Source organism: Seriola dumerili, unplaced genomic scaffold, assembly GCF_002260705.1.
Source record: "Seriola dumerili isolate Sdu_G_001 unplaced genomic scaffold, Sdu_1.0 BDQW01000264.1, whole genome shotgun sequence".
NCBI lineage: Eukaryota > Metazoa > Chordata > Actinopteri > Carangiformes > Carangidae > Seriola > Seriola dumerili.
Window position 1 is genome coordinate 1,204,369 of NW_019174519.1, and position 27,079 is coordinate 1,231,447.

General features: G+C 39.3%; 1 protein-coding gene across 3 annotated transcripts in view; it reads right to left on the reverse strand.

Moving 5' to 3' along the window:
- Positions 1 to 18,275, reverse strand: part of uvssa (UV stimulated scaffold protein A) — a 61,490-nt gene extending 43,215 nt beyond the window's left edge. For 2 of the 3 annotated variants that reach the window (XM_022757133.1, XM_022757131.1), the window contains exons 1-8: positions 18,133 to 18,266; positions 17,452 to 17,579; positions 15,880 to 16,033; positions 15,434 to 15,610; positions 13,425 to 13,545; positions 11,696 to 12,169; positions 10,650 to 10,759; positions 10,318 to 10,446 (exon numbers count right to left, since the gene is read on the reverse strand). In XM_022757133.1, coding sequence (XP_022612854.1) covers positions 10,318 to 10,446; positions 10,650 to 10,759; positions 11,696 to 12,169; positions 13,425 to 13,545; positions 15,434 to 15,610; positions 15,880 to 16,033; positions 17,452 to 17,561 — 1,275 coding nt within the window. In that variant the 5' untranslated portion in view covers positions 17,562 to 17,579; positions 18,133 to 18,266. Of the gene's footprint in view, positions 1 to 10,317; positions 10,447 to 10,649; positions 10,760 to 11,695; positions 12,170 to 13,424; positions 13,546 to 15,433; positions 15,611 to 15,879; positions 16,034 to 17,451; positions 17,580 to 18,132 lie in introns of all 3 variants that reach the window. The other variant, XM_022757132.1, reaches the window with a different exon arrangement.
- Between the last annotated feature and the right edge of the window lie 8,804 nt (positions 18,276 to 27,079).

Sequence of the window (27,079 nt, forward strand, 5' to 3'; positions counted from 1 at the left end):
CTGCACTGCATATTTTCTTGTGCGTAAAATGTGAATTGTTGTGTGTTGCAATGTGTGTATTTAAAAGCCTGGCTGTAGAAGATCTGAGAGCTCATGAAGGATTTTAAAACCACAGATAATCTGTAGTTTGAGCTGGTCCCAATCCATGAAGAGCTTTCAAAACAGGTAAAAGGACCTTAATATCTCTTCTAAAAGATACTGGGAGCCAGTGGAGTGAAGCTAAAACCAGAGTGATACGATCTCTCTTCCTTGTTTTAGTTAAAAGTCGAGCAGCACAGTTCTGAATAAACTGGACTCTTTCAATTGACTCCTTCAGAAGAACAGTAAAAAGAGCAGTGTTCTGTAATCTAATCTATTAGAAATTAAAGCATGAATAAGTTCTTCAGCATCTTTATGGATCAGGAACAGTCATACTGGCACATTTCTTAAATGATAAAAAGATGTATTGGTCACCTTCTTTCTGTGTAAAGTAAAATTAAATTCAGAGTCTAAGATAATGCCCAAGCATGTTACTTCTGATTTGATTAAAGGGGATCAGATAGTGATTCTTAAAACTCAAACATTGATCTCTGCCAATGCAACTTCTCTCACAAACATGTGCTCAACACTTATACTTGTTGTAAGTGGTTCAGTTAGTGGAAAACAAGTTATTACATTGTACACAGGTTATTTTAAGCTAAGAAATAACATTGGTGTAGCTGGCTACATTAGCCACCTTGAGTCTGCAGATATCAAGCTGATGTCAGTCATAAGCAAAGTGGACATCTGCACTCAGCTGAAGTATCTGCTACTGACAGTCCATGTGTAGCTGTGTAAGTTTATTGTTTTAAATGTGCAGAATGACGACGAGCTTGTCGTGGTAGCAGTGGCTCAGAGAGTCACTGCTCAGAGAGTCACTGCTACCACGACAACCCCATACAACACCATACAACATCATCCAACACTATCCAACACTGTTCAACATCATCCAACACCACTCAACACTATCCACCATCATCTCACACTGTTCAACATCATCCAACCAAGGTCCAACATCATCCAACACTATCCAACATCATCCAACACCATCCAACATCATCCAGCACTATCCATCATCATCCAACACTATCCAACATCGTCCAACACTATCCAACATCGTCCAACACCGTCCAACACCGTCCAACACTATCCAACATCATCCAACATCATCCAACACTATCCAACACTATCCAACATCATCCAACACTATCCAACATCATCCAACACCGTCCAACATCTTCCAACATCATCCAACACTATCCAACATCATCCAACCCCGCCCAACATCATCAAACACTATCTAACATCATCCAACACTATCCACCACCTTTGATGTACTGGAAAGCAGACTATCAGCCAGACATTATCAACAACATCAGTGCTGCTCTTGTGGCTGAATGGGATCAGATCCCTGCAGAAGGTTCAACGTCTAGTGGACAGACTGAGGCCAGAGGACTGGAGGCTGCTGTAGCAGAGGATTACTGCCCAGTAATGTTTGGTCATGTAATGTATCTTCAGCAGGGCAAAGTTAAAATAAATGTGTGAACAGGATGAGAGAGTTCAGTTTGCTGCTGTTTCCACAGGTGTCTTTGCTTATTCAGCTTCTAAAGTCTCTCCCCCTCTCTCCTACCCCCTCCTCCCCCTTAAATAAGACTCTTATCCTTCATAAAAATGATGTGAGGGCCCCGCCTCAGACAACTGCTCCCCTGACTTCATTTGTCTCTTGGCAAGTTTGATGGCACTGCATTTAAAAACCCATTCAATCTTATAAACCAAAAATTAAATGTAGTCGACTGTGATGGGCACTCAGTGCATCTGCTATTTATATGCTAATGCACACTCAGCCTGCCAAGGTCTGGCAAATTATTACTGCACAGCCATAAGTCAGGTGTATGGCAGAGAGGGGAGGGGCATGTTAACCATCACACACACTCACATATAGAGGAGGAGAATGGAAGGGGAGGGGGGAGGAGGAGGTGAGAGCAAGGGGAGGTGGGAGGAAATAGGAGAGGAGGGGAGAACACAAGGAGGTGAAAAAACCTTTAAAGATGTCTCCATTGTCTCCCCTGACAAGTTAATATAGCTCTCCACCTGGCTACACACACACACACACACACACACACGCACGCACGCACACACGCACACACGCACGCACACACGCACGCACACACACACACACACACACACACACGCACACACGCACACACGCACACACGCACACACGCACACACGCACACACACACACACAGACAAGATTATTTCAATCTACATTTAGGGCTGAAATGGAAAATGTCTTTTTTGTCTCCAACACCTTCATTATCACAGAGAGAAACAATTAGCTTGATGAACATGTTATACACACAGGCTTTTATAAACACACAGTCACCTTCCTGCAGGTGTTTCACATCTGCAGGAGCACATGAAATGTCCAGTTCAATCCAGTTCAAACACCTGAACTGACCGGGTTGATAGACCTCCAGTCCTGAATCCAGCAACAGATGACTATATGGTCATCATATTATGAGAATAAAGTCATAATATAATAAGAATAAAGTCATAATATTTTGAGAATAAAAAACTTCAAACGTTGGACAATTTTGGATGAAAAATATGGACCTGGTGTGAAAAGGCCTTCAATCCTGATCCTGGTTTTAATCACAGACATGTAAAGATTGTAGATTGTTCCAGTATGATATGATATGGAATTAGGCCTGTGGATATGAAGCCAGTAACATCTCATGTTCTCAAAAAATTAAAAATAGACATTTGTGATCATTTTATAAATTATGCTAATATCACATTTATCCATAAAGGCAAACAAAAGCTCTTTTCAGCTTTCTGGCTCAGTGACTGAAGCTGTACCTAAATTTGAGAACACACTACTTCCTGTCTATACTCAGAGAACTGAACCTAGATCATGGACGGATCATTTTAAACTCAAGATGAAACATGGTTTAAAGAGTTTCTTTGTCATGTGTTCATGAATGATAAGTTGTTATGGCATTCTTTTTGTATTGATAGATGTGATACATGCTTGTTTGTGAGTGTTCAGTGTATTTGTATAAAGGTATATACAGTGCTGGATGATGCTGGTTGCATTACATTTCCTGAATGGCTGTTTGTTTTTAGATTTTAGCATTTAACATTTGAGAATGACAACAACATGTCAAAGGAACTATATGTCATATTGACTGTACTAAAGGATAAAACGACCATGACATGTCATCAGAGATGACAGAGAGGAAACATGCTAAGATGACAGACTGACTCCTCCAACACAATGCTACAGCCAGTATGTTCTCCTTGTGTTTTGGTCTGCGCTGTGTGTATCCGCACACTCTGTGTGCATGTTTCCACACCCCGGGTTGCCAGATATGAAACACCTTAATGGGCAAACAGTGTGCTGCAGCAATGGAAGCAAGCAAAAGAACTGTTTTGACAATTGTGAGTTTAGATTCTACGAGACAAAAATCCTCACCAGCCATCTAAAAAGCTCAATGACCAGAGACGGGGTGAAATGTGGGTAAATACTGGAGACAGCTGAGAGCCCATGTCGATTTGGCTAATTTCTCCTGACCAGGTTAAGATTGAACTTCAAATAAAGCTAGCTAACCTTATCTAATTTACCATGCTATTAATGGTGATAGGTACAATTAATGTCAACAGTCGAGGTTTGGAAAAATGTTGTTTGGTTTAAGTCAAAAATTCAGCTATCAGCTGTATTAATGAAAAACAAATGTTAAGGAGCTCCATAAAAAGATAAATATTTTAGAAGAGTCATAGACATGCATTATATAGTCTGATTGCTGTAGGCAGGAATGATTTTCTTTGACGTATGAGCAGCAGGTTACATTTCATTCTTTTTGAAAGTCATCTTTGATGCAGGTTCTGGATCCAGGATCCAGCTGTAGCTCAGTCCAGAGCAGGACTGAGCAGCTCTGATCCCTGCCTTTTTAAACACATTGATTAGTAATATTTTAAAGGAGGTTCTTCAGTGTGTGTGAGCCTTCATCATCAGCCATTAATATATAGAAGTTCTGCTGCAGTTCTGCTCCTCTGATAGATTTCAACATATTTACAAACTAATTAGGCCTAAAGCTTCCACTGGACTCTGACCTATTCACAGCTTGATTTGCCACATCCCAAATCTCTATTACCACCTTGCACTGCTATTCATTACTAGACACAGAGGATCCCATGGGATCCCAGACTAATGAGAACCTCCCCCACACACACCCACACACAAAACCTCTCTACCCCCCCCCCAACACACACACACACACACACACACACACACAACCACAACCACAACCACAACCACACACACACACACACACACACCCTTTGTCTCTGGGGAGCAGTCAGCTTACATGATGTATAAGGTGACATCTTTATTTCACTAACCTTGCCTGGCAGGTCTATTAGCCAGTCCAGAGCTTTCCAAACCTTTCCCTGTCAACCAGCTTATTCTCAACTGTCTAGTTCACTTCCCCCTCCCAGCCTGTCTCAATCTGTGTTTAGAACGCTCATTATTATACATTCTCACATACTGCCATGCTGAAATTACACTCTATATCTATATCACGCTATTCTTCATCTTACCGGAGGCCCCTGAACGGTCAGGGAGTCTAGCCTAGTACATCCTGAAAAGGTGCAGGGGCCCCTTAAAGACCCTTAGGGGGGTTTTGTGGAGCTCTTGAGCCGAGTTTGGGTCTGGGGTTAGTGATTTAGTAGATTGCACTAGTTAATCTATTAGTCCTAATAATTAATGTATAACAACAATATAGTTTTTTTTCAACTTGCATCACAGTGATCTCCTGGGTGGTCAACAATCTCAAACAAACTACTCATGATCAGACTTTGTTGGGAGCCAGTTCTTTTGCTCCTTACTGGAAAGTAAAGACAATCTGTCCCTTTGTTCTGTTATATTTGAATTTAATCTCTAAACCACCTCATCCATCCACTCTGACATGTCAACAGATTTTAAAAACTGTGTGCAGATACAAACACCAGTTAAACTCTGTGCTCATTACTGCATCAAACACCTGCCCTGTACCCTGACCTCATGTAGATTTCACCTGTATGTGAGAATACTGATGTCTGGATCAGTGGGACCACACTTTACTCTGTCAGCTCTCCGGTTCACAGTCTCTGTCTGACTGAGTCCATGTGTGAAAACAGCAGGTCAGTGAGGCTATTCTGATTCCCCTCACCTGACCTGAACTAGTCAGACACAGAGTCTCCTGTAGTGTTCATAGAGTTCATATGAGAGAACAGCTTCAGTCAGCAGCCAGCCACGACACAGTGAAAACATGTTATAATGAAGGGATGAAGAAGCTGTATGTCATGTGTGTTGGTCACATCAGGTTGAGTCCTGATCCCAGTCACATGATCAGATCACTGCATCCCCACACATCCATTCATTCCTGTGCTGTTCAAATTGGATACAAGCCTCCAACATTAAAACTTTCAAAAGGTGTCATCAGCTAATCACATTTTTCTTTTAAGGTTACTGGACATGCATTCGTTTTGGTCAAGCTATTGTACTTGTATTAAAATGATGTTCTGTATTTCTGACTTCACTTGTGCTTCACATCAATATTTGGATGTGAAGGTTGGATGGTGGTTGGATGCTGGGTCCAGGTGGGCGGGGCTTGTGGCGTGGCTGAGAGCAGTGACTCCTTTGTTGTGACATCACAAAGTTCCAGAAGTCCTGACGGCTGGTTTTAAGGCTCAGTTTCTGAATACAGGCTGTGTGCATTTCTCTGTGGACTGAGCACTTTGATACTTTCACAGTATTAATATAGAACATAGACTGATCTATAATCAAACTACACATGGACAGAGACCTTTAGACTATATGGGACCTTTAAATTACAATGAGCTTCAAATCCTCTTCACTGTGGGGATACTGATGTTTCTGTGTTCCAATCCCATTGTCATGAATTCTTTAATTCCCACATTTTCTATTGTTTTATTCACATGTATTGATGAAGGAATAACTGATCATGTATGTATTTAGAGAATGAAACACAGAGAGAAAAACATATTGTATAGAGAGAGAGAGAGAGAGAGAGAGAGAAAGAGCGAGAACAAATGAAAAGGAGGGAGCGTTAGAGGAGAGAAATAGAGGGATAGTCTTTCTTTGTTTATCTCCAGTGAGAAACAGGCGGCCACATCCATTGTGCTGTGATAAGATGGGTTATCAGCAGTAAACAAGGCCTGGGCCTGTTTGAATGGAGCCCAGAGTGACTGAATACACTCTTAAAAATAGATATGTTCAAATAAGTCTGCATGTCTCATTCTTCTATAAACACACGCCTACACTTTCAGTTAGCAGCTCTCCACAGATTCAAAAACTTTAATTACAGCAAAGCCTCACTTTGATCTGAGACAGAAAAAATGTTTAACTAAATAAAAAAGAGAGGCAGGAGTTTTAAAAAAAAATCTGCAACACATCTACAATAAACAATAAAATATCACATCACTACAAAGTAGGGTTGAACAATATGGGTGAAAAAACTTATATTGTGATTATTTTTGACAGATTTGATGAATCACAATTTCAGTTTTCACTGAAAAAAAAAAAAAATTTTGATGATGCAATTTTTGTTGGGTCTGTACCAAACAAACATGTTTCCTTACATGTGTCAACATTGTTCAGTTTGTCTTTGACATGTTAGGCAGCTAACGCTAGATAGCAGCTGTGTGCTAATGTCCAGTTCAGTTAAGAAACATCAACAGCTGGAGCAGATGAACTCATCAGATAATCGGTTAATAATCAGTTTGAGCCCAGCATCTAATGGCTGTATGGAATAAATTTAGATTTTTTGAATATGCACATGTCATGTGATGACTGCAGAGGGTTCAGGTCTAAGTCCTAAAAATTATGATGTTTCAGTCATGTTTTAGTTTCTTGCAGGAAAAATAATCTTTGATTGTGAACCAACTGCATATGACAGTGTATTAGGACCACTCTAGGTAAAAAAAAATTACAGAGCTGGTGGAGAGGGGTAATATTCTGAGAAAAATCTCAAAAATTCTGAAAAAAAACTCAAATATTCTGAGGAAAAACTCAGAGAGTCCAACATTAAAGTCACAAATTTATGAGAAAATTGTGTCTTTTGTTTTTGTTTTTATTTGTTTACTATATATTGTAACTTAACAGTTTTTTTCAGCTCTGAAATCTTCTTTTTTGCCTACTGAGGTCCTGATACGCCGTCATTGCTGCAAGCTTGAAAAAAAAGCCTATTTGGCTGAGCAAGAACAGAACACTGTGATTTTACAATATTATGTGAAAGCTGCAGAGATGTCATCTCCAGTACTGGTGGGACTTAGATCAGCTGGTCAGATCCTGAGTCCATTGAAACAAACTGTAGTTACCAAACCAGCACAAACTCTATCAACAGTCTGATCACAAACAAACCAAACATTGAGATATTCAAGCCACAGACTAGACCATGAAGAAAACAACCTGTGCAGTTCTATTTCCAACAGTCTTCTATCATGTAGATGCTTCTTCCCTCCCTCTGTCTCAATCCCTCTCTATCTGCCTACATTACCCTCCTCCTCTTCTCCAGCTCCCCAGTTATGGGAGACTGTATTCAGAGGCCTGTTAAGACAGAAACCAATCGTGTGGTGTGTCAGCAGTCCGATAGAGAGGGACCCAGTAATGGAAGGCCTTTTAAGGCTAAAAAGGAAAAGCTAATTATGATAAAGGGGCTGTAAGTTGTGTGGTTATCGCAGTGCTGGGCCTGCTGGTGCAGCAAACTGGTCCCTGACAGTGATAACCAGGCAGAGCGAGACGCCCGGCGCTCTGTCACTGTCACTCTGCCGCTCTGTTCAGCTAAAGATGGATTTACACGCTACAACTTTTATGTCTTTTTTTTAAACTCATAAAGCCGCCTGTATTCATTTGTCCTTTAAAACTGGAGGCTGCAGCTTGCTGGAGACTCCTCTTGTTTCTTTTCTCTGTGTCTCAGCACCATGAGTACGCTGCATCCATCTCTTGAATATATTTCAACAACAGTTAACCCTATCTAATTAGCAGTAAGTGACTGAACACTTTCATGACACATTTATTCCAAGCATCACTGGTCAGGTCTGTACCTGACAAAGATTCAGTTTAAAGAGTATACTCAGTACACTGAAAATCTGCTTGTAGAGGACTCCATTAAACTTTATAATATTTTTTCCGGAAAATAAGAATTTCAGTTGCTCTAATGTGTGCTTCAATGTTCCACTGAAGTGATATTCATTTAGAACAAATGAGACCAAACTAAACAAACTCCTGGACTGTTTGTGCAGACACTGTGTTAATGCAGGCTAATGAAATCTATACAGCCAGTTATCAATACACCTCTGAAGCTGTTCCATCACAGAACAGAGATGTGTCACACCTGTACCATCAGTGTGTCATGTCTATACCATCAGTGTGTAACATACAGTCTATGTTGCGTGGTCACGTTGTCGTCCCACCTGTGATTTCTGGTAGAGTGCTGCCACCTGCTGGCCATGCTCCATACTAACAGTGACTAACCACTGACCTGTACATTTTACATGTAAACATGGATAAACAGTGTTTATTTGAGTGACTTCCCTTCATAACTGACCACTATATATCTAATATAAGGATTATGAGTTTACCTTCAATCTTTTTTAGACCTACTGATGTGACTGAAGGTGTTGGTCCCTCACACCTCACTGAAACAACACTCTGTTCTTCCTGAAGGTGTTTAAATTAAAAAATCTAAATTACTTTATTTTACCTCAGAGTACAACTGAGAAGCTGTGAAAGAAGATGAGTTCTTCTCAATCTACAAAAACCTTCTGACGTGACCTGGACAAAATGACTGGTGACGATAAGTGGTTTGTAGTGATATTAGAATCAGTCTATCATCTTCAGTTAATATCACAGGTGTTTTCACTCTTATAATTAGTCACTAAGTCTATTTAATGGAGAAAAGCAGTCATTGTGTTGTTTGGTGTCTTTGTGAGCTCCACACTGAACATGGACAAAAGGAAGAAAAGGTCATGATACATCAGAATAATGACTGAAAACACACAGCAGCCAAGAAAAGAAGAAAACACGGGTCTGAAGTGGTCTGCTGTGAGTCCCTATCTTGGTCCAGCTTAACATCCACCAAAAGAGCTGAGACTCTCAGTTCAGAGAAGGCAGCCATCAGACCTGAGAGAACTGAACCAGTTTGTACAGGACATCTGGTCCAGACTACCAGCAGAGATGTGTAAGAGTCTCATGAAGAGCAGACACAGTTTAGAGAGGAGACTGTGCACTAAGAATAATTTCCTGTATCTGTGTCACATGGGTCACTGCCCCGCCCCTTTAGGAGACCAGCGGTATGTCTACGTCTATTCATTCCAAGAGGAGAAGTGAACGTTACCACAGATTCTGTCCCATAGTCAACGAAGTAAAATACTGGACCAGTTTTTCACAAGCCACAGATCTTCCAAACATTCTTGTACAGAAATTTAAAGGGATTTTTATGAGAAACCATGAAGAAAAAGTTCAAACTGAAATAAAACTCACTTAACAATATGATTATTGTTTTGATTATTATTATTGGATTGATATTACTTGTTTCTTTGTTTTGGAGGGAAAACAGAGAGTAGTATCAGACTGATATAATCTACTGTGCTGATAAAGTGGATAGCAGATAAAAACAAGTACTAAAATAAGGCACAGAATCGTACTGTATCTAGTGTTGTATTATTGTGACATAAAAAAGCAACAGTCCATCAGTTTCAAATGTTCAAGCCTTTTCCAAAGGTTCAGACACATAAGTAATAAATTAGCTGATAAGATTACTATTTTAGATTACAATTATACTGTCCTGCTACTGTCAATCTATCAGCTGACCAGACACAGAAGTGTATATCATTTCAAACCACTGGTGCAGCTTGGGATCTTTGTTAAGAGCGGAAAGAGCTTGATTGCAGTGATATGTGACTCCATGCCTTTTTCATTAGTTGTGTTATTTAAAAAGAATTGTTACATCAACAAACAAAAGCAGCGTATCTGTTCCATTGATTTCACAGAGTCAGCAGAGGGATACAGGAAGTATTTTACTTTTATAAACCTGTTTCAAAGTAAATCTAGTGTCACCATTGTTAATTTGCACTGTGACAGTGTAGTGTACAGTGTACAAGTAACAAGAATACAAATAAAAATTTAAAAAATCAACAAAACCCTCTTGTCCTCTGTTTGTCATACAGTAGTGAGGTAGATGCTCAGATCATTTCATGTACCTTGAATCAGCTGTGATACAGTGTGTAACTCACCACTCTGCGGACCCTGGTCTTGTAGTCAATGTGAAGCTCTTTGTGTTTCTGCAGTGCAGCTTCCAGAGACCTCTTCAGATCCAGAGCTCTCCTCAGCAGCTGCTGCTCTGCTCCTGCCTTAGTGAACACCTGAACACACACACCCACACACACACCCACAGGTTAGACTGGTCCAGGCCTTCTTCAGCAGCCACTGTCTCTTTCAAAGCATTCATTAGCAGAATATTGAATACTGAAGTAGTAGTAGATGGTATAGTGGTAATGTTAGCTCCACATACTTTAATTTGGTCATTTATCACACGTTAACAAATCTGAGCTCAGTAGTTACTGACCTGAACCCAGCCCTGCACAGCTGGTAGATGTTTGGTTGTTATCAGTCTGTGGAGGTCTATTACCGTGGAAACCACTACCTCATTATCCTCCGTCTCCTTCAAATGAAAACCTGAAAGACAGAAAAGAAAGGGAAGGAAAGCTAAATACACATACACACAAAAACACACATTTTATTCCTGGTAAATAATTCTTTAATATATAGAATTTACACACTCAGCCACACTGAATTTCCAATCAATCCTGTTCTGAATGTTTCAGTCTATCTGAGTATTGTTGCTGACCATGTTCATCCCTTCATGGCCACTGTTCACCATCTTCAAATGGTGACTTCCAGAAGGATAATGCTCCATGTCACAAAGCTTAAGTCTCTAATGCTGCCTTCAGAGAGACTTCTGGGACTGCTCCATCTACTTGAACTCAATCATTCAGCCTGATGTTCCTTCTCAGACACTGTGTTCCTTTAAGGAATGTGGTTTGTCATCACCATCCCTGCACAAGACAGTCTCAGTCCAGACTATTCTGGTCCGTGGTTCCCTGATGGTGGAACAAGCTACCAAATTCTATCAGAGCAGAGCAGCCCTGCCTATCTTCAAAAATCTGTTGAAGACTCATCTCATCAGAGAGCACCTCCTCTGCTAACACCCCTAACATGACTAAAACACCAAGTGATGTCTCTTTGGATAAAAGCATCTGACAGATGTGTAAATGTAAATGTGATGTAATGAGTCTCACAGGAAAGTTTCAACATCTGGTGGATCAATGACCGGAAGAACTGAGGAACTACCCAGTGTTAGTGGGCTGTTCCTAATAAAGTGCTCACTGAGAGTTTACCCTGACATGGTGGTGTAATCCAATGAAGAAGTCATGTGAGAAATGCTACTTTCACAGAGATCATGATGTTACATGTTTTCAGACTGAATCTCCTTGAATGACTTTGGTCTCTAATATTTAAACACTGAACATTATAAACATCAAAGACAGAATTAGTTGTGTTGTAATGTGTGCCTGTAGCTGGCAAACCTCTGTGTCAGTGAGCTGTACTCACCAGGATTGAGGTTCAGGTCCAGACTGTAGGAGTGAGATATGAGCCCCGAGTTTCTAATAAACAAGTCTTCATCAAAAGTCTCCTCCTCCTCTTCTTCAATACTTCCCTCCTCGTCTTCCTCCTCTTCTTCCTCCTCTCCCTCCACTTCTCTTCTCTCCTTCTTTCCCTTCCCTTTTTCCTCTTCCCCGTCATTTCTCTTTCCTCCCTTCTCCTCCGTCATTCCTTCATCTTCGCCTCCTTTCTTTCCTGTGCCACAGTTTGTCTTTTCTTCCCTGCTCCCCTCTCCTGTCCTGTCGTCCCTCAGGTCTCTGCTACAGCAGGGCTGTTCATCACCTGATGGACAGTGGTTGGCTGGTACAGAGTGTGAAGGAGAGCTGTTTACTGTCTGGATGTCTGTGAGGCTAAACTCGGGGAAAAGCAGCTTCATACAGGACTCCATCTCTGTCAGCGTGGCCTCAATTTCTTGCTGCAACTCTGACAAAGAAACATGATTTATGTAAAATTAGAAATATACATCAATCAATCAAGCCAGGTGACAATGGTCAAACACAGTACAGCAAAGTACAGACAAGATGAAAGACACAATTAACACCTTCTGTGAGGGGGCCATAGCCACAGCTTGAAGCAAGGAAGATTTATTCCTTTTAGTCCTCACAGCTGGAAGTTACTCACACTACCTGAACAAATGATTGGGCCAGGAGAGCCTCAGTCTTCCTATTTAGGAACCTTTTTTGCTTGCACTTTAAGTTTTACAGCCATCACTGAATACAAATTTAAAAAAAAGCAAAGCAGTTCTTGTATCTGATTAGGAAATTAGACTTATATGATATAAGCAAGAGCATGTTAGAGACTGTTGACAGAGGTCCTATGGAAAGTATTTTAATTGTGAAAGAGCAGAAAGAGCAGAAAGAGCAGAAACAATGAGTGTGTATACAGAAACCAGGTGAAACAGAAAGCTCCACAAACTGTCTGATCCTGTTCAATTCACTAAACTGTCCACAGGAAGGCACTGTAGAGCTGCTACAGCAACCAAGAACATTTATACTAAGTCCTTTATATCAAATGCAAGAATTCTGTTGAACTCAAACATCATTCACACAGGAATCATGTCTGTTATTGTTGTTTGTACTCCGCATGCTGTGCTAGTTTATTATTGTATTTATTGTTTGTGAGTCACAATGATGTGCTTAACCAGCCTGTGAACAATAAAGATTATCATTATTATTAAGAACATGCCTATTATATCAAAGAGCTGAACCAGGCTCCTAAACCAGACTGTTGAGTCTGTTTCTGCTGCAGGCTGGAGTTTCCAAAAGAACAAAACCTTAAGTCATTGTGAATCCACAAAAATGAAAAGAGTTAATTCTTTGAGGAAAATAAAGATGCTATAATGCTTGAATCAACACACAGTATATTGTTATATCAGCATGTGGTCATTGTGTCAATAACCCAAGTTATTTGTGATCGTGTACCAGGGTTTCAGAGTCCTGTATAACAACAGATTTCCTGAGATAAACAATCCTCTTTTGTTTTATCAGCATTACCATAAAGAAATGACTGAAGTAACCATGATACACAGTCGTACACAGTGTAGCTATAAAAGGCTATAAAAGTAAATCTAACACAGGACAGTTTAAGAAGTGCTTTCGTCAATCAGAGGAAAAATACATTTGTTAATGTAATAAAATAACCAGTTCATGATGCTCATTATGACTCATGTGGTGTTTACCCTCCATGTCTCTGCAGGCTGTTTCCACCCTCTCCTTGTAGATCCTCTCCATCCTCCTCTGTCTCTCCTCCTCCCTCCTCCTCTCTGCCACCGTCCTGGCCTCAGCATCCTGGAAGTCCACCTGACAACACGGAGACGTCACATCTCTCATATGTGGATCACAACATGGGAAACACCATGCAACTAGACAGGAATTACTACTTTCAACAGGGAGAGGACTGATCATCATCTGACACTGTTTGTTTATTTCCTGATATTGTCCACCAGGCCAATTTAAATCTTCTTGAAGGGTGGAGAACTGAAGGACTCCTGACCAAGAGAAACTGACTGAAAACAACACACTTCTGTTATTGTCTAAGAACAGTTGAATTGAAGGCAGCTGGGCTTGTTGTTGATACTTGAAGACGTTTCACCTCTGATCCACCAGTTCATGTAGCCTCATGTTGATACACACTCCTTTTCTTTTTCCAAAATATCTTTATTTGCTTTTCAACATTAATACAAGCAGCTACACACTCCTTTTATATCAAACAGTGATTGAAACCTAAACTATTGAGAGTAACTGGAGAAAAACTTTTATTTTTACTCCATGTAGACCATAAACCTGTGAATGTAAAAAAAACAACTCTGAGAGATCAGTGAAGAAATGTAATGGTGATTAGGGGGTCACAGCAAATTCTGATCTGATCTAAGTTTTTACTCTTTACTTTGGATGAAGTTTACTGAGAAGTAAAAACTGCTCATGAAAACATCCTGAATTCACTTTTAATGCCTAATCCTGTTGCTCAGTGCGGTGTGTGTTACTGTCTGACTGTGATTCCACAGTGGAGACATTTTACAAATTATACATCTCTACCTGCACCACAAAATAAATTGAATTACAGGGTCCCATATTTGACATTTCTCCAGTGTTTTATTTGGAGTTTTCATATCCATAACAACACATATCTATGGTTTTAATGACAAAAACATTCTCTCTCACACAAGAACAGGACATTTTGCATTGTTCTCTGAGCCCCTCATCTGATTGGCTAACTGTTTTCTGAGTAACACACAGCCAGGCCAGCCACAGGTAACAGATTGCAGCCTATTATGATAGCCTTGTAAACCATATTTTTGGATGAGAGGGTGAAGCTGGGCTGGAGTGAGGGGTGGATGTGACTCAGTACCTGAGGACACTAAGGAAGCCCAACTACACCAACAACCTGACTGCACCAGACTCAAGGGTATGCTGTGTGAAGTCACTGCTAACAAAATTGGCTTCAATAATAATCCATATGATGTTTTTATATAATACAAGACATGATGAGTGAAATAATCACTCAACACCATGACCGAGTATTTCCACCTTGAACTGGAGTGAACCAATGACCAATGACTCTCAGCACAGGGAGAGAGAGAGTTAGCAATAGCACAGCCACTAACACTGTGTCAGCCACTGCTAGTTACAAGCTAACAAACAACATAAACAAATAAAAGATGCTAACTGCACCAACCGTTCTGATCCGTCTGCTAGTCTCTGATTCTTGTCTCAACAGACTCCTCATCTGAGTCTGGGTCTGACTGAGGCTCAAACATGTGGCTGAGTCTCCCTGATGTTTCCTCCTCTAACCATCTTGATGCTCTCTGCTCTTTCACCTGTCCACCTGGAGCAAGCAGGTTGTGGGTGGGGCTCAAGGCCTGATCCACATTTCTCAATCAGGAAGTAAGAGTAGATGAGCTTCAGACCCAGTTTTTATGTGTGAAAACCAAGTTAAACTAAATATGAATCATAACAGAGGGTTTTTACAGAGTTTAAAATACTGTGTGTAACCACTCACAGTAAAACAGTTTCACCTTTTTTATCCACTTCACACCAAATACAGCAGAATCCAAATCTTCATGTTAATTAGAAAGTGTGTTAATTAACCTCTGACATGATGCTCCTGGTCAAAACCACAAAAGAAATATTTTAAAAGCAGCTGAGGTTTAGTGGATGCTGGCTTCAGTCTCATTCACTAATTTCTCACCTTCTTAACCTGTTTGAGGAAGTGGTAGCCCAGAGCCAACTTCTTATATGCCGTTCCATAAGACGCCTGCCACGACTGGACCGTCTGGATGGCCAATGACCTCAGTTTCCTGGCTACTTCTTTGGGAGGAGGGAGGGGCTGGTCTGAGTCAGTCTCCACTGTCAGCTCCAAGAACTCCTGCAGGAGGAGGGGAGGGGGTGTGTGAAGGCACAAGAAGACAACAACATTTCTGTTCTGACAGAATCACATTTATCACTAAATCCTGTTTAACACAGTTTGTTTACACAAAGGTTTATCTCCACAATTCAGCTTGAATAAAATTACTGTACAAACCAGTGACCAGAGTAAGACCTCATAACCTGAATACTTATCAGTCAGTACAGTCAACCGCTGTGGTGTCCAATGTGGATTAAGCACCTGCAGACCTGTAGATTCTGATGATGTACCTGGAAGTTGTCGACCAGCAGCATCCTGAAGTGGTGTGATCTGGAGAACAGCTCACTGGTGATCTGGAAGGCTGACAGTCTTATCTCAGAGTGTTCCTGGTTGAGCTGGGACATCACCAGGTGGTACAGGTGGTCTATGCAGTCATTAGACACTCTGAGTGAAAGACAGTCAACTGTGATTAGTCCCATGGTTTTTATACAGGGTCTCATCTGTGGTGTATCAAACAAAATTATCAATATCCTTGTGTGTGGTCATGCACTCAGTCGTCAGTTTATTAGTAGCACCTCACTAAAATCAATTCAGTCTAACACTACAGTCATGTAATAAATCCTCTGTCATGGAGGTTATAATGTTCAGGTTGTGTTTCAAACTGTGTAAATAAGCTGTTGATTGAACTGTGTGATCATTCTGGAGGATATGATCTGTGCTGCTGTTGAACTGCACTTCACCATGCGAGAGGAGTTTCTGTTGCACAGCCTTCCTGCATTGATTTGAATGCGGTGGACAAAATAATAGGAACATCTTTCAACATAATGCAATATAGATAAACAGCAGCACAGATTACACCTCCTATATGTTGTATTAGACTGCAGACTGTTCTGGTCTGTGGTTCCCTGAAGGTGAAAGCTACCAAAGTCTATCAGAGCAGAGACGCCCTCTCTGTCTTCAAGAATCTATTGAAGACTCATCTCTTCAGGGAGTACCTCCTCTCCTAACACCTCTCACACCCTGCCATGTCTAACTAGCGCTTATTGTGAACTTTACCTGATCTCCTTCACTTAGTACTTACACTAAGGTCTCCTGCTGCGCTGAAGCTTTAGTGACGTCCCTCACTTTGGATAACAGTGTCTGACAGATCAGTAAATGTAAATATAGTTTCAGGTAGGTGTTCCTAACAAACTGACAACTGAGTGCACATTATTATTCTGTGTACAGTAGGTGTTAAGCTTGCATCATAATTTCAATCTAATTAGTGTAATTATTTTCACTGGACTCCACATACTAACGCCTGAATGTTTAAATGTCACTATTATTCTTATAATACTTTGAGTTCCAGTGGCCTCTGATAGTTTCATGCTATTTTTCCAACTTTCTTGTGTTCACAGATAAGTTGCTCACAGATGTTTTGAAACATTATTACTCGCACTAAATATTATTGTGTAGTTACTTGCCTTCAGGATCAGTGGAGCAATTCTTGCCTTTTGAGTGTGGAAATACTGAAAATGATGGACAACTGCAAATAACCAAATGGTCATGAAGAAACACTGAAAATTAACTGTCTGATAATTGTCATATTTTGTTGTCAAGGGTTTTTTTTTTTTTTTTTTTTGGGGGGGGGGGGGGGGCTATTGCGCTTTATGAATATTTGGGTGTGTGTATGTGGACAGGGGTTTGTGTGTGCTGCATGTTGTAAGATGTTGCTATACTTGAACAAAAAGACAATAAATATAGTTAGAAATAAAAAATATATAGAAATTACTGAGTACTATCACGGGACAACATGTCTGCTCTCAGTACTCCCCAGTACACAGCTGTCTCTGCACAGTTAATCCCTCTGAGTGGGAACATACTTGCAAATCTTCTTTATTTCCTTCATCTTGTCCTGGTTGAGCTGAGGCTGCCCTGATGTGGTCAGCTCCTCCACCAGCTTTGACAGCCTGTCCCTCTGAGAAAGTTCCATCACTGCTCAGTAACACACCTGTGAGAAGGGACATACTCATGACTACTAGAAGTTTACCTGAGGTGAAGATCTCAAACTAAACCACTTCACTTGACAAGACATAAAAATATGACGACAAAACAGTTAACCAACCATACTGAGTGTGAATCATGTGAATAGGAGTTACAGAGACAAATATAAACAAATGTTCATGTCTAAAAATGGAGAACAGTGTATTAAGATAATGCTGCTATAAAAGGTGTAAAGATGGTAAAGTCAAACAGCTTTACATGTTAATCGATTGCAAGCCAACTACACAATACTAATCTATATAGTACAGTGAAATACATACACTGATATGTTTACATTTTGATATATATATCACACGTTTTAGTTGATTTTTGAAGTGAAAAGAAATATATCCAGTCTCTGTAGCAAACTCATTAAGACCCAAAAAACCTCCATAAACATGTTGACGTTCTGACCCATTTATTACTACATTATTATCAAATTATTACGTTAGCGTATAGGGTAGAGGTTAGCACTCTACTAACAATGCTAACAAACGTGACTAAACAAACGCAGTACTCACCACCTATTAACTTGTTATGAAAAAGTAAACGTGTGTAAATGTTAGCCGTTAGCTCACAGTGAGCCGTGTGAGTCGCTGTTCATTCATGTCACAGTTCAATAAAGAGTTCTGTTGACTTCTTTGTCCTTGTTTACATATCAACAAACTGATTTTTACTTCCGTTTCCGCCTGTACTTCCGATTCCTTATTCTGGCTTTTCAGAATAAGGCACCGATAAAGACTTGGTGTACTTTTTAGATGTGCATATGGAACCTAAGGTGTTGGAGTGTATGTAAATATGACATTAGATAATCTGAATACTGAAAAAATACATAACATTAATGATAAAAATAAAAAACAATAATAACCATAGTAATAATGATAACTACAAATTTTCTGGAGAAATTTTGAATGTGCCTGCTGCTCGGTGCGTGTAGTTCACTTCTCTCGTTTCAATCTGTACAAAGGAGGTTACTTTCAGTTTCATTCATGTCGTAGAGACTTATCCTGACACTGACCCCAGTCACTGCAGTTGTCCCTCAAAAAGCCTTTTGAAGCTGTCAAGACTGATCAAAATAACCTCACAGTGATGGTTTCAAACACAAACAACCATAGCAAGACATGTATAGACACATGTACATGCCCTAACAGAAGCTGATCATCAATAAAGCTTTAACACTATGTCCCCATATAGATGATAGCTTCTAAGATCCAACTTTTATGACCTTACCTTTTTGAGACTCTTATTTTGAAAGTGTGCTTCTGTGTTTGGCAGCATAAATTGCATAAGGTTTTGTACAACAGAGCCAATAATTCCCTCTTACCATGTTGAGACATTTATTTTGGAGGTTAATCCAACTCGTGGAGATGCTGTTTATATATATATATATACTGTTATATATATACTGTTGCTCATAAAGTTGGAATCAAATATTTTTTACCTCTTTCCATGAAATGATTGTGACAATGTAATTTATTTTCATTTCACCTGGGTAATTGGGACACATAATGTAATCATCAAATCATCAAAAGTGATTACTGATGCATTTAAATAGGAATAAACAGAGGGTTGTGTCTGAAAACAAAATTATTCAAACTTTATGGGCAACAGTGAATATATATATACATATATATATATACATATATATAAGTTGTCAGGACCGCCTAAAATTACCTCACGATAATGTTTTTTAACCAAAATTGTCCTCACAATTATAGAAAGACATGTACACACATGCAAAGAACCACACATCAACACACACACACAAGTACACGCAAATACACTGTGCTGATTTATCTTAGAGTTGCTCTCATACCTGAAAAGGCTAAGAATTAATGAGTTTAATTAGAGTTTAATCAGAATCAGCTTTGCCCATTTCTGCCCAGTAACACCTGCTCCTGAATTTGTATTGAAGTCAATGGGAGAAGTGGAGTGTACTCCCATCATTTCCTCAAAAACTGTAAAAGATATCATAATGAGACTGAGACTGAAACTGGGTGATACAGGACAAAAAAACAGGACTTTTTTGAGGAAAATTTTCAGAGATGGCAGTTAGAGTGCGCAGTTGGCTCCGGTTAGCGAGTGGAGCTGTGCCTAAAGACAGCAGACATCGCTGAAGATGTAATAAATATCACAATCCTCTACACTGAAGTTACAACAACACCACACTGAGCAAGCGAGAGAGAGGGAGAAAGAGAGAAGCTAGTGTTAACTGCTAAGCTAAAGTAACTAGCAGATCTGGACAGCATGTAAACAACTGCTGAGTTAGTGAAAGTTGCTAAAAGGAGGAGAGTTCTCTGAGTAGCAGAACTAGTGTAAGTTTAAATGTACAGCAGGTAGTTAGACACTATGATGAAAAAAACAACAACATTAACTGTGTTCAGACAGAGCAGCAATAAACTCTACCAGTAACAGAAACTGACTGGAGATCACCACACTGACGTCAGCACGTCAACACGTGAACGGCATCACTAGTATTAGTGAAAAGACATCAGTAGAAGTAAATCACTGTGTAAAATCTCATGATCTCAGATAAAAGAACAAAGTAAGTCACTTTAAATGTAAAAGGTGAGCAAAGGTGTTAATGTGTTACATTTGAAAAATGGGGATGAGAGGTAAAACATGTTATAGGGTGATAATAATGATATCTATATTTTTATTTATTTATATTAAAACTGTAAAATTTAAGAACATCTTTAGGTTATGTCAGTTCCCAGGTGAGGACAGTGACGAATTCAACCAATTAATTGCAGTTAGGCAATTTGGAGCCTGAGCATACACCTAGTAATTACTAATAAACTCAGTTGGCAATTTATTTTTAAAATAGTTTTAGACAGTTGTTGATTCAATTGATCACTGTGGAGGATGTAGTGTATATTACATTATACAGAGGTGTTTCTGTTATTTAGTGTACCTTAAGTGATAAAAATGGGGTAGTGGGGGTGGGGGTGGTAATGATGATGGTGTGTGTGTGTGTGTGAGTGTGTGTGTGTGAGGGGGGGGGGCTGTGTTTGTAAACATCACAGAGATCAAAGAGCCTCTTAACGAGCTGGTTCGAACACCTGTATCTGGCTGGAAGACAGAACTGACACAGATCTAAGTGTGATTTCGGCTCAACGAGCCTCTCAAATGACTGCTATCTGTGAAAAAACAGTAACTCCTATCAGAACCATGAGTTGACCATACCGACACAAGATCTTTGCGCACAGCATATCTGGTTTTGGTGTTTCTAGAACCAAATATATGGACAAATGAGTGAGTTACAGAAAAATGTCACTTCTGCATTTCTCAGGAAATCAGCTCCTGATTGCAGTTAATGGAAGAGGTGGAGGGGACTCGTTTTGAGGCTCATGTTCGAATTCTGTAAGTCTCTGTGCTAAGGTAGACACATTCTATGAAACAGGACACATTTTTCTACAATTGAGGAAGCCATGACGTGAAGATTGAAATATGTGGCCGTAGGGGTGGGCGATATGACGATATTAGATCGTGAAGGATTACAACGTGAAGACGATCTTTCAAACTGCAGAGATCGTGGTATCGTCTAGGGCACATTCTATAAATTGCAGTTCTATGCTGATGCACCGACGCACCAGACGTATTGACGTCGTCAACCTGACCGACCAATCATAGCGAATTACGGGCAGTGACGCACTTTCCTACCCGCCTCCTTGTTTGTGTGTGTAGCGGTAGCACATGGAGAGCGATGGCTGAAAGCCAAACGGAGTTGGTTGCTAAAAAAAATTCCACCTCCATTATATGGAATTGGTTTGGATTTTCCGCAACTGATCAAGCGCAAGCAAATGTAATCTGCAAAGTTTGCACAGAAACCGTTCGCACGTCGGGTGGTAACACGACGAACCAGAATGTTGTTGTTGTTTACCTTAAACTTTACGTTGTTTGCACATGCAGGCAAAACTGCGACTATTTGAAATAAAATCTGTTTAGAAAGGTTCTTTGGTCTGAATTGTCTGTTTTCCTTTTTCCAATTTAAGATCGTGATAAAATCGAAATCGTGATTTTATTTTTAAAAAATCGTGATATGATATTTTTGCCATATCGCCCACCCCTATGTGGCCGTGAAGACGAGTACATTTTTTAAGAGGAATTCTAGAGCTTCTCCCACTCTAGCGATGATGTCATCCACTCTAGACTCGAACATTCCGTGCAATACACACCCATTATGATCTCAAAAATGATCAGAAAAAAGCTTTAAACTAAAACTGTGATAATTCAAAAACTGTAGAAGATATCAAAGATTTGAATACAAGCTTAATAGCTGAAAGGCTTGTCTACAGTTTAAAAGGTTGAATGAAGTCTGTAGCTGAGAGTATGCTGAAGTAGTTAAAGTTTATAGAGGCTGAAGATTTGAAGGATTTAAACATGATCTCCATTCATTTGAATGGTAAAAAATTCATAAAAAGCTTAATATTTCAAAAATTATAAATAATATCAAAAAGTCGAATATATCCGATAATTTATAGAAAAACCCAAACGTTTTGATAGTTAAATGGTTTCTGTAGGACAAAGTAGTTAGAGACCATAGAAAGGATAACTAGAAAATGCATTTCCTGCTGAAAATGCATGTGAATGCTGAGAGCTTGAGCTATGAGATTGCTAAAGCAATGCTGAAGAAGCTGAAGCATTGACAAAGTAGCTGAAGCAATGGCTGAAGAAGCTGAAGCAACTGCTAAAGCAATGCTGAAGTAGCTGAAGCAATAGCTGAAATAGCTGAAGTGACAGCTCAAGATTAAAAGCAGAACTTGAAAGCTGGAGGTTGAATGTCCTGAAATGGTTGAAAAAGGCCGGAATAGTTAATGTAATGTTTAACAAACAGCACAAAACTGTTATTTGAAAGCTAAATGGCCTAAATTGGTTGAAAATAAAAACCAAAGAAAGATGAAATGTACAATCAAAACTTATTATTATATAATAATATTATATTATTATTAGTATTTTCAAACTGGAGGACCTGATCTCCATTAGCTGCAAAAACTGAGAACTGAAGCATGTTGTTGTCATGTTGTCTCCCTTTATGAGTACTAACTTGTAAACAGCTTTCTCTCTGTGTGTGTGTGTGTGTGTGTGTGTGTGTGTGTGTTTGTGTGTGTGTTTGTGTGTTGTGTGTGTTTGTGTGCCTGTCTATCTGTCTGTGTGCCTCTCTACTTTTCCATATTTGTGTTTCTGTGTCAGTTAAAATGACATACTGAAATTAACTGCTGAACGCTTCCTGATTAAAACTGGACTGAACCATAGTTCCAGTGAAACCAGTTGAGATGTTTGTAAATCATTGCAGAAATGTCAACAAAGTGGTTGATAAACACCAGAGATATCAGAGTAGTCTCTAATCAGATAATTTGACCCAGATTAGTGCCCCCTCCCTCAGCTCAGAGGTTGCCATGGTGACAATGCTGTCTCACTGGGTGCCCACCTGTCTTTCTCCTTCAAAAAGGTAGCACCTGGAAAACACTGGTTGAAGGTAATCCACCAATCAGAATGAACTCCAAAGGTAATCGACCAATCACAATGAGCTCCAAAGGTAATCCACCAATTACAATATACTGTATATAATGTGGAGTCAGTTAGATTTCAAACTGAAATTAACAGACAGATGTTTCCTGAATGAAACCTGTCTATCAGCCCGTCTGTCTGTCTACCTGTCTACTTTTCTATGTGTCCATTTGTGTGTGTGTGTGTGTGTGTGTGTGTGTGTGTGTGTGTGTGTGTGTGTGTGTAGGAGAGAGAGTCTGGCTGTTGAAGACACAGAGCTCATACAAATCTATGGGAGAAAGGGGTCAGCGAACCTCTCAAACTCCTGCCTTTTAATACATAACAGTACATAATATCAGCAAAATTATCACATGGTCAGCGCCACAAGACTCTCCTGAACACCTCTTTGTGGTTTTGGTGTTTCTAGAGCCAAAAATGTGGAAAAAGGAGCAAGTTACAAAGTGGGGTCAGTTCTGGTTTTCTCCTGAAATCTGCTCCTGAATTTGTAGTCTATAGGAGAGTTTGAGGGTTCTCGCATCACTTGGAGGGTCACTTTTCAAATTCTGTTAGTCTCTGTGCTAAAGTAGACACTTTGTATGAAACAGGGCAAATTTGTCTACTAATGAGGAAGAAATTATTTGTGAAGACCGAAATATGTGGCCGTAAGGACGAGTTACACAGATTTTTTTCAGAAAAATTTTGGAGCTTCTCCCACTCAGCGATTATGTCATCCCCTCTAGCCCTGAACATTATGTGCAATACACACCCATTATAAAGTTACAAATGTAATGCAAAAAGTATGAAACTAAAACTGTTATCATTTAAAAAATTGCCCAAGATATCAAAAAGTTATATACAAATTTAATAGCTGAAATTCTTGTAAACATTATAAAGTTTGAATGAAGTCTGTAGCTGAAAGTATGCTGAAGTATTTGAAGCTCAAAGAGGCTGAAGCGTTCAAGGATTTGAACATCATCTTCATTCATTTGAATGGCAAAACCTGTAGAAAAAGCTTAATATTTTAAAAAATATAAATAGTACAGAAAGGTTGTATATATCCGATAATCTACAAAACAAGCTGAACATTTTGAAAGTTGAACGGTTTCTGTACGAAAAAGTATGAATGAGTAGTTTGAGACCATGGAAGGGTGGAAGAAGTAAGAATAATAAAATATAAAGATTTGAAGAACAGTAGTGTGAATGCCTCAGCATTCAGCAGCGGACCTGACAACAACATATATTAGGATTGCTTTATTCAGCAATCCCACCAAAATTAAAAATAAAGAGAAACTGACAACAACAGAGAGTGGGAAGGCTTCATAGCAATCCCACCAATAATTAACGGAATGTTAGTTTCTTGGCCCGACAATGACAAATACTGGGATTGCTTCATTCAGTAATCCTACCAATAAAGATTTGTATAACAATAGTGTCAATGCTACAGCACAGGCACATAATAACAATATATGCCTTCAATGCTACTGCATTGCATCTATTAATATTCCATCGGGCTTATTATTATTCTTCCGCCAAATTTTGGCGCGTAACTCGTCCCGCAGCTTTGAGAAAACCCCGGTAATATATACATCAAAACGTGCGTCTTGATCCCGAAAGAGGTGCTATGACTTTTGGTGTTAAAATTCCAATTTTTCCCAAAGTTATTCCCAAAATACTGGGAATAAATAATGTATTAGGAATGCATTGGAATTTTCTTTAAAAAACCACAAAATTTCACCTTTTTTCTGAGTCACCCAGCTCTCTCATACCTGCACTAGAAATGTGATTCAAACTATAAAACGGAGGAAAACTTATGCTCTCTCCAAAACACAGCAACTGTTTTTACATAACATGTAAACTTTTTAAACTATGAGCACTCAAAGGAGGAGTGGAAATCACTTTTTCTTCAAAGTTAGAGTGACAGCCTCAGTTGGCTAGAGTGCGTGAAGCAGTAAAAAATAACCTTTATTTTTATTTTTAACTCGAGCTCACGGCCAAATCGTAAAAAGGAGACAAATAATTCTTTCTGAAAATGTAGACATAGTTGTTGGGATACATAAAATGTTACTTTGACAGGCAGGGTCTGCACAAAATTTAAACGGGGGTGCCGAGTCCGGCAGCAATACCTGTCTCACTCTCATTGACTCCTAATGTAATCGTCTTTTTTTTTCAAAAGAATCTCGCTCTGTCTTCGCACTGAGCTTACTCACTCATTTTAAGGAATATCTGAATAAAATAGAGACTGTAAGAAACTTCTGGCTTCAGTGTCTGTCACGGTGTTTTCGGTTTTTGAAAAGAAGTAACGGTTTTCTCATAATTTGCAATTGTTTTAAGCCATGTAGAAGCCAAATTCTGGGCAGATTTTCACATTGCCATGGCAACGGCAGCTCCTGACCTGTGTGCGTGTGTGCGTGCCTAGCAACCAGATAACCAACTCTCCAAGCTCCGCTAGCTTTACATTAGCCGCATGTTAGGTCTTAAATTACATTTAGTTAGGTCTTAAATATGTAAGTCCATTTACTGCTTCCTTTGTTGCTTTTCTTTTTGTTTTGTTAAATGAGTGAATGAAGTTGTGACGGTCTCCGCTGAGACAGAGGAGAGGAGAAGCTACTAGCCCTCTCTCGCTGTCACTTCTAGTCGCGTTGCTCTCCTCCCCAGTAATGTTAAATTTAGCACCGAAAAAAACATAATAGTGGTAATTTAAATAGCGGTTCATGGGATTTATTAACCCTCAGGGGTCCCTCTGTCCTTTTTTGGACATTTTCTTCACTTTTCTTTTTTGATTTGCTGATCATTTTGGCTGTGTTACAGCTGAAGGTATGGATTTCTGCAAGAAAGTGTCTTTTTTGACATATTTTTTAAAATCTAATGTCAGTTACTGTTACAGGTCTATTATACACTGGTAACACATTTTGTACCCTCTGGGGTTCCTCGCGTCCAAAAAAGGACACACAAAGAAAATGCTATAAAATAATATAAATATATACAGTATATCAATATTTTTTTCTGCTTTTTTGCATACATCTCTTAAACCACTTCAGTTCTGCTCAAACCTACCAAATGTTTATTAGTTTTCAGGATTTTAACCCTTTAAATGCCAGTTTGAAGACATGTTGCCTCTTGTTTTATTAAAAAAAACAACACAGAATATGAGATATTTCCCACATAATACATGATGGAGGGATGTGACATTGTTTTATATCAGAGTCTTTTATATCAAGACATTTCTCAAAACCAGAATATGATCAGGGTGACTTTTGAACACTGGAAATAAATCATGTACTCATCCCGGCAGTAGCCCCCGTGGCACTAAAAATTTCCCTGGAATATTCTAGTTATTATTATTATCAACAATGAGCTAATGGACACATGAATTTCCCCCTGGGGATAAATTAAGTATCTATCTATCTATCTATCTATCTATCTATTATGGTCATATTCTGGGCTGTTCTGGTGCTGCTGAATTACATCTACAATGTTGTTCCTGTAAAGTGCTGTTGGCTGTGAAACATTCATCAGATCTCAGCTCCTATGGTGAAATTTAAGGATGACAGAGATTTTCTGTAATTGACACTGCAGCTAATAAACACTGCAACATCCTAACTTGCATTCACAATGATGTGACTGTAAGTCAGGATGTTGCAGTGTTTATAAGGTTGCAGTGTTTATAGGGCTCATAACAGCAACATCCAGGTGAGAAAAAAACTATCCAAAAGTAAAATGCCAATAGGATTATAGCTTCACTACTTTTTACTTTTAACACTGAATCATGCCTGCTTTAGTTTAAAGGTTACCCTGCAGGGGATCCACAGACTCAAGAAAGACAACAAAATATTTTTTAAATATTAATTTAATTTAAATATCAAAACAAAATAAAATATTCCATAGCCATGCACTCCGTTTTCAGAGCAGACCTTTTGACATGTGGAATTCATAACATTAATGACGGGTTTATTGCTTTTAGGTGAACCTCTTCCAGGG